Source organism: Oryzias melastigma, linkage group LG13 (assembly GCF_002922805.2).
Source record: "Oryzias melastigma strain HK-1 linkage group LG13, ASM292280v2, whole genome shotgun sequence".
Taxonomy (NCBI): domain Eukaryota; kingdom Metazoa; phylum Chordata; class Actinopteri; order Beloniformes; family Adrianichthyidae; genus Oryzias; species Oryzias melastigma.
The window spans coordinates 9,294,919-9,303,476 of NC_050524.1; the positions used below are offsets into that span (position 1 = coordinate 9,294,919).

At 34.8% G+C, this 8,558-nt stretch overlaps 1 protein-coding gene across 1 annotated transcript in view; it reads right to left on the bottom strand.

Annotated features, from left to right (window-relative positions):
- nbeab (neurobeachin b) overlaps positions 1–5,253 on the bottom strand; it is a gene marked incomplete in the record, with an annotated part of 255,493 nt that extends 250,240 nt beyond the window's left edge. Inside the window, 3 exon segments of the mRNA XM_036214796.1 lie at positions 1,870–2,193; positions 2,288–2,453; positions 4,912–5,253. Of these exon segments, the coding sequence (XP_036070689.1) occupies positions 1,870–2,193; positions 2,288–2,453; positions 4,912–5,060 (639 nt within the window).
- Between the last annotated feature and the right edge of the window lie 3,305 nt (positions 5,254–8,558).

Here is an 8,558-nt window from a genome sequence, read left to right on the forward strand (position 1 = left end):
TTAGACTACCTCAATAAAAGGATTATTTTTTTATTTTCTGACTTTTTTCTGTGAATATTTTAGAAAGGGTTATTAATATCCCTTTTTGGAAACCCAGAAATGCTTACATTTAGACACATCCTGCGATTTTTACACCTCTTTTGTACCAAACTTTGCTACAAACTGACCCCGGCGCCACGTCAGAAGTTATGTGGCCCTCACAAGAAAACGTTTGGAGACTCGCTTTACAGGATTGTTTCAGTTCTCAGAATCTGGTGCGATTTCCCAGACAAAAGTCTAGATATCTGCGATTTTGAATCTCCAGATGCTGCTGAATCGAGACCCACTATCAACAGGAACACAATTACAGGAGGAAGAGACTACTTTGTTGTCCCTAAATCACCGCCTTAAATTGCTCTTCCGTCAGACAGCCGGTTATCAGCAGCATGCGAGAACCTCGCCGTTGATTGACACGATTTAACTGAAGCCAGCCGAGCGCTTTTCATAATCTCAAACAGAGGATTCTTGAATATGAACCAAGACAACTTTCACTTGGATTATAAAAGCTGACTCATGTTCTTGTCTGTTGGTGCTGCTTCAATGAGGGATTTATTTATAATGACAATTATAGATTTCTGCTTTCCAATTCTTAGCAAATATTAAGGATAATGTTGGAAAGGTTCATGCTTAAGTTATTTTCAATCTAAAATATTTTTATATGACATTCAAAAATCTGATGCTGCACTTAATTTAGATTAAACTATGAGATTTAAACTAAAGATAATTGTTAAAACTGGCAATAATTTGTTCTTTTGAGGAGATTTTTGTGCAAACTGCCAAAAAAAAAATCTAAATTCTGTTAACTAATTTGAAAAAAAGTTAAAAAATAAGTTCCATCTTGGGCTGATACTCAACTTTTTTTGAGAATATAAACAATTTTATATAAACTGACTTCAAAAACCACATCAAAAACTAAAAGAACAGTCTTTCACAAACGCCGTCACTAGAAAATGTGTGACTTGTATATTTCAGAGCATGGCTGACCTTTAAAACAAACATGGCCCAAGGAGCAAAACTCAGAAGGTCAATAGAATAAAGTAAATTTTGAAGGAAAAAAGAAAAAAAAGTCTATATGATACAAATAAATTTGACATTTTTCCGGCAATTTATAATAAAAACTCATTGCAATCCCCTCTGATCGCGTCTTGGGCAAACCGGTGTGCAAAGTCTGAAGGGGCCAGATGTCACCGACTCCAGCTCCTGCTGTACGACTCCTGTCTGAACACGCCAAGGGCCACAATTTGTTCTGCTCCACAAAGTGGGTCTCTGTCGAGCTACAACAGGTAGTAATTAATCTCTGGTGCCAACAAGGACAGGCCAGCTATTGCAAACAGACTCTAATCCTGCAGGGTGTCAAAGCACACAGCATGAAGAGCCTCTTCTTCTTCTTCTTCTTTTTATTTAAACTGCACCAAAAGACTACCCTGGCTTCATTTACGAACTTGATCTCATCCACTTCATGATAAATCAGAATTAATCTGCTCTGAGATCCTCACATTCCCACAAGTAGCCACTAGGATGCTTTAAAATAAAATAAAATCAAATAAATGAACAGGAGCAGCATCAGGTGTTCTGGGGCGATTTCAGCTCTTATTCAATACAGAAACACATAAAAAAAAATATCATTTGAAGTGATGCACTTGCAGGCAAAGCAATTAGATTGATAAAAACACAGAGGAAGTGACTTTTGAGCTTTTATTCCAGCTCATTCTTGTTCTAATGAGGGTGAAAATGTTCAAACAAAGACTAAAGTGATTGGAAATTGAAAAAATCTCCAACTCTTGATTGTATCTGGGATGTTGATTCACACTATAAAAAGGCTCCACTTACCAAATTCAGCACCGTTTCCACAATATCCCGGTTGCTAACCTCTCCAGCCTGGATAAGTCCACTGAGAACAGCAAATTTCATCTTCATGTTCCGGATGGGAAACGCAGCAGCAGAGGCGGCGCTCATCCCGGCCGGGAGGAGCGCGGAGGCTGCGCCGGACATCGGAGCTGGAGCAGCGGGGGACGCAGCCGCGTCTTTCCCGTGACCTGATGGAGGCTGTCGGTCCGAGAGCGACACCGAGCCCGGCATTGTGAGCGCTCTCGGGCTCGTCTCCCTCAAGTGGATCTTTCTTTCTTTTACATATAAGGGTTGTTCAAGCGGTCTCTGTTCAGGGGGAGCATCAATAGAAACAAGAAATTCACTCTAGAGACTTCCAAGCAAGTGAGTCTGCTGTTGTTAGTCAGCTCCGGCCAATTACCAGAGCGGACTGACCCGGGCTGCCAAAGCGAATGCGTAAATGCGCGCGCCTGGTGCTGCGCTCATCGCCATAGTGCCGCCCCCTACCTGCGGCTGCGCGCCTGTGCGCCGCCGCGGAGACAGGTGGCTCCTCCCGGGTAGTCTGTCCCACATCAACAGCCTGGAGGCTTAAAAAAAAAAAAAAGAAGAACTATCAAACCGTTTCCAAAAACAGGGGCGGAGCTACAGGGGGGACCAGCAAAAACCCTTTTAGTCAATATTAATGACAAATATTCATCAAAACGAAAATTTTAAAAAGGAATATTAAAAAAAAAACTTTTAGAAATAGGCCTACATAATAATTTTGCCATCCTTCCAAATATTCTAGCTCCGCCCCTTCCAAAAACTGTACATCTCCCATATTATTTTTAGCGACCTTAATGGCTTTTTGAAGAAACAAATGACAATTTTTCATATTTTTATCATTAAAAAAATACATTTAACGTACTAAACAAGAATATTTATCAGTTACACAAGTTGTGTTCACAATACAACATGACATAAAACATAAATAAGCACAGATTTAAGTTACTTTGGGGTTCTTTTTGTACAAACATTTAATTTAAATTGATTTATTTCAAGAATTTATTGTAGACGATATAAAGCAATCTCACAGATCTATCAAAATCATGACAGAAATAATGAAATACATTGATTAGAATAACTCTTTAGTCACATTTGATTTATTAAACATCGTGAATATTGATTAAATCAAGTCGAGCTTCATTTTTTGCTTGAAAAAGAGTTGGAGGAAGCTAACTTTTATCATCCCACCACTACTGAGTTATTACATTTGACATTTTTGGATAATCCAGTCAGGTCAGATCAAGTGCAGGCTTTATTATAAACGAATATTTACAGGGAAAATGTTTCTGTAGTTACTAAAAAGATATTTATTGGGTTTATTATATTCAAAATAGGTTTATCTGATATGCTCTAAAAGGGAACAAAAACAAGGGTCTTTATAAGTTATCAACAGTTAGTGATCATTAACTTTAAAGGTCAGATGTTCCTTCATTTTGGATTTTCTTTTTTTTTTTTTTTTTTTTTTTTGCATCTTTCTCTCAAATGCCCAGTAGAGGTCCTTCTAATCCCAGAGCATGTTGTGCTGTTGCTGTGTTCCTCTGAGTCCTAAATCACACCAAAGAAAGTCAATCTTCTTTAAATGTATCAGAGGACGACAAAAACTCTCAAAGTTTTAACTTGATGCTCAACAATAACAAATGAGATCATTTAATGAATCTAATTTTTACAAAAAATCCTCATATCTTAAGCATTAGAGACTTTAGAGGCAAAAGAGATGCCAGATTAGTACATTTAACTTAAATTAATTAAGTCAAATGAAAAATCTGACTGTATCAGGTCATTTTATAGTCTATCTAATGATTGGTTAATAACTACAAAACAAAATCTGAAATGTACTGAAGTGTATCATCTACAAAGATCAACATTTTAAGCCAGATCTAAAGCAGTGATAAAACTGTGCAGCACCCAGATGTGAAAATAATTTAAGAGCTTCATGGTGACAGCACTATAATAACCAGACAGACAAAAAAGTATTCCTGGTCTAATTTTTTTCTTGTTAAAATAATCTTTGTGAACAGCCATTTTCTACTCATCTAAAATAACTAAAAGGTACTTAAAATGTGTCATATTTGGAGCTACTCAACATGACACACAATAGGTTCAAATACTTCAAGCATGTAATTAACTGCAGTGCTGGAAAAGTGATAATGATGTGGACTGAGTGAGGATTTAGTCTGTCAGGTTTTTGCAGTGGCAGGTCATCCAATTCATGCCTTAATGTCATTTTTCTCCTATTTTTATTCATGTTCTTAATAATATAATACACTTGCCATTGTGGTTCAACAACTCAAACATACGATCAGGATAAAAGACACACTAGTGTTGTAAAGTTAGCCTATGTTGTTCTTTTTACAATTTTTTTTTTGGTCCCGTTAAGCTTAAATACCAAAATTATACAATTTTCCAACTATATTTCAACTAAAAAAAATTTAAGACAAAAATACTCCACGAAATTCTGTTTGGAGTCAGAGTTGCTGGAGCCTATCCCACCTCCTGGTGTACAACCTCAGCAGGTCATTCTAAATGGACCACACATTTGCACACCTAAGAATAATTTAAGAGATTACAACTATCTCATGAAGCATGTTTTTGGTGTGAGGAGAACATGCTAACTCCACACAAAGGTCCCAGCAGGGATTCGAACCTGGACATTCTCACTGTGAGGTGAAAGTGCTGACCTCTACACCACTATAGTATCACTAAATAAATACATTTTGAGCCTTTTGCTCTCCTCCAGCTCCTGTCCAACTCGATATTTCCAATCAAATCAACTCATCCCCTTTGCTTTGATCTTCCATTTATTTCAGCAGATTAGTTGCTCGATAAAGACAGATGATGACCATAATGACAGGTTAAAAACCTTCAGAGAAAGAAATAGATTGATTTCAATAAACATGTCAAACACAAATCAAAATGCTGTTTGATTTAACTTAGAACTAACATTAAGATTCAGGAGTTTAATGAAGATTCTCTCAACATAAACTCATCATCAGTTCTTACCGGTTGTGTCTTTGGTTTGGTTCTGGAACTGGAGTAGAATCAGACCAAACAGATGCAGGTGCGAGTCGTGCATGAGGTGAGGGGGGCGTTTGGTGTTTACATAGACATGTCTGGCCCGGGTGGAGACACTTCCTGTCACAGACTATCATAGCTTGTAACAAATAATTAGGTTTTCCCTTAAAGTGATCTTCAAGGGAAGTTATTAATTAACATGATTAACATGTATTGTCTCATCATTTAACCCTTTTAGTTTATTTCTTGCTTTTCAAATCCTGAATTTTACACAGTAAAAAACCACCCCTCATTAATCCCCCTCTTGTAGTATCCTCTGGCGAACACACTTGGTCTTCAAAAGTCAGTTGAAAGTCAAATAAATGATCAATCCACAGTTACATCAAAGCCCACAATCTTTATGAAGAGTGAAATAAACTGTTCCATCATCCATGCTCACGGCTCAAATTTACCCTTTTATTTATCTTTAACAACACCTGAGGTGTTGTGGTGACGCTAAAAAACAACATCTTTAACATACTGTAACTTTTCTGTCTTTTATTTTCCACATAAACCACTTTTTTGGGGGAAAAGTTCTCAAGCTCCAGCTGGTGTTAAATGTTCAGTCGGCTTATTGACATGAAACGCCGGCTAATATTTAGGTAGTTTTATTCTGGGTCACAGGTGGGAAAGTCAAGGCGGGTGGTTATATCCGGCCTTCCAGATGATTTTATTTTATTGTTATTAATAGCCCGATGTTATCTAGCACTTATGTTTAACTTGTGTAATTTTGACAGAATATATTTTTATGAAGAGTAAAATACTGAAAGTTATTTGAGGTTTAAGTTGATTTATTCTGGAATAACATTTCTGTCTGTTTTTATTACTCATAAATGTGTTAACAGTTACGCACAGCTTCTTGGACTTTTGTGGCATTTACTAATTTGTTTTATGCTATTTTGGAGTTAAGCTAATATTTCAGCAACATGCTAGCTGTTTTGGCTAATTTGGGCTTTTTTTAATTTTATTTTTTTAAGGTGCTTAGGAGTTAGTCTAATTTGGCTAATTTAGGCTCTTTTTTCTGTTTTTTGAAGTTTAGCTAATATTTCAGCTACACGCTAGCTGTTTTGGCTAACCAAATTTTTTATTTTATTTTATTTTTTTAGACTAATTTGGCATTTAGCTAATATTTTAGCTTTTAGCTAATATTGTAGCTAGCTATCAGCTTTAGCATTTTTATCTATCAATTGCAGCATCTTCAGCAGCCAAATTCAGGTTACAGCATTCACACTAACATCATCGCAAGAAGTGCTAGTTCATAATTATGTTAAAAAGTTACATTTTCAAAGTTTAAAAAGAAATTGTTTCAGAGTGTTCAATTCATGTTTATCCTGTTATTCAGCCCATTATTTAAATTTCTGGTTCACAGAAAAATATGTTCCATTTCTACTGCTTTAAGTAAAAAATTATCTTTGGATTCAATTTTAGCGTCCTCCCCAAACAGAGTAAATGCCCTCCAATTCTATAAATCATGCTTTTTTTTCCACAATATTTTTAGATATATTTAAATATGATGGACTCTTTAAGAACTTCATGGCATAATCTGAAGTTGGTCCCAAAAAGTAGAGTAATATCCCTTTGGAAGACCATCCAACCGTGGTGTGTTATTACTTTCTGTACAGAACTTCTGTTAACTCAGCAATGTTTGCTTCTGCTTCTAAGATTTTATTTTTACTCAGCAAAAGGACGTTTTCATCATCTGAATACTTTGGAGTAGAAGGAGAGGATTCCTGTTCCAGTGGGTCTGTAACTTCATTCCCGTCTGCATCAGTTACACTTCAGCTTTATATTTAAATAAAAGTGTTTGGAAAAACAAAAAAAACTAGTATATATTTATTTTTTTCTGAAAATGTTTTGTTTGTTCTTCATTAATATTCCTTTGGCTTTTTCAGTTGTTATTCTTCCTGCTTTCTTAGGCAAAAACAAACCCAATTGCAGAAAATTACAGTTTAGCCTCTTTGCAATTTTCACTTGTTTCCGATATAACTACAGCCTTTTCATTTTTGTCTCATTTATAATGATAGAAAGTTCTATCTGTACAACTTTTGTCTATAAAATGTTACGGTCCAACCAAATACTTCTTGTAGCTCCACGATTTCTATTTGAAGATGTGTTTTGTGTGTCTAAAAAATACATATATTCAACAGAAGAATGGGTTGAGAAAAACTATAGTTAGCAGCTTTGTTAGAAAAGTTGCCAAACAATGATTAGGTGTACCTGCTCTTGTTTGAACAATGCAGTGGCTGCCACTTCATTTTACACCTATAGGTCTTTGATTACACTTTTTTTTATTCCTTCTATCATTCAAGAATTCATGCAGAATCAACTTATCTATTCTGCATCCTTTGAAGAGTTTTTTAGGTCAAATTCTCACTGATAACAACCCCTAAAAGTCTTACATTAGGCTTTACGGCATAGCTTTATTTAAGTGTTATTGTCCCCATTATGATGAAAAAAATACATGAACTTTTGTGTTTTTGGCACGAATAAAAAAAGAGAAAAACTGCATTTTTTTACATAAATTTGTAAATCTAACCAAAATCAGATCTGAGGTAACTAAGTTACTCTTGAAATTTTAAGAAACACTTTAAATCCTTTGATTATTTTCAAAAATTACCTTATAATCAGGCGTACCTATTGCATGACGCTTGAACGGATTTTCAGTGCACGGTGCTCAAAGATTTGTCAAATTGTTTTGACTTTAATCAACTATAAGCTCCACCACATGATGGATTGTTGTAAAGTTACAGCTACAGTCAGGAGCCTTATGAGTGAGCTTCAAATGAGCTGAATTGACTTATCTGACTGTTTGGTTCACTTAATGCACCGTACTTTCTGTTTAGAGAATTCATTTGAGGTGCTGGAACAAGGTTTAGTAACCACTGTTTGACCTGTAGTGATTAAATGTTTGCACTTGCCAACATCCTTCTCAACATATTTAGAATTTTCTTTTTTTTCCAGAGTAACAACTGTAAACAGCAGTTTGCAACGTGCTTTTTCAATTCTGAAGATCTTGGGCAGATTTTAAAGTACGATGGAGTATTAGGGTCACCAAAAAAAAAGTAATATTATAAGATTAGAGTTGCAAATTTGCGAGAAAAAAATGTAAAAAACTAAACCTCATTAATGTTCAACTTTCTTGTAAATTTACTATAAGGACAACGAAAAAAGTTATATTTAATGATTTTACAGAAAACATTTTTTCGATAATTTATTACTTTTTCTTTAAAATTTATTTTTATCTCATAAATGAGTCTTTTTCTTCTCATAAATTTACGATTTTTAAAATTATACATTTTTTTTACATTCAAAGTAATAAATTTACAACTTTAAAACTCATCAGTTCATGAGAAAAAAAACATACAATTTTGAAAAAAAGCCAAATTTATTAGAGAAAAGTCATAAATATGGGGAAAAAATTCATTAATTATCAAAAAACTTGTCTATTAAACCTCATAATATTACTTTTGTTGCAGTCCTCATTTCATAAATTTGGAAAAATAGTTGAAAACTGAGGTTTGAAGTCATAAGTTTACACATTTTTTTATTGTAATTTTTTTGTTTCAAGCACAAAATGAAAATAAACGCAAGAATGA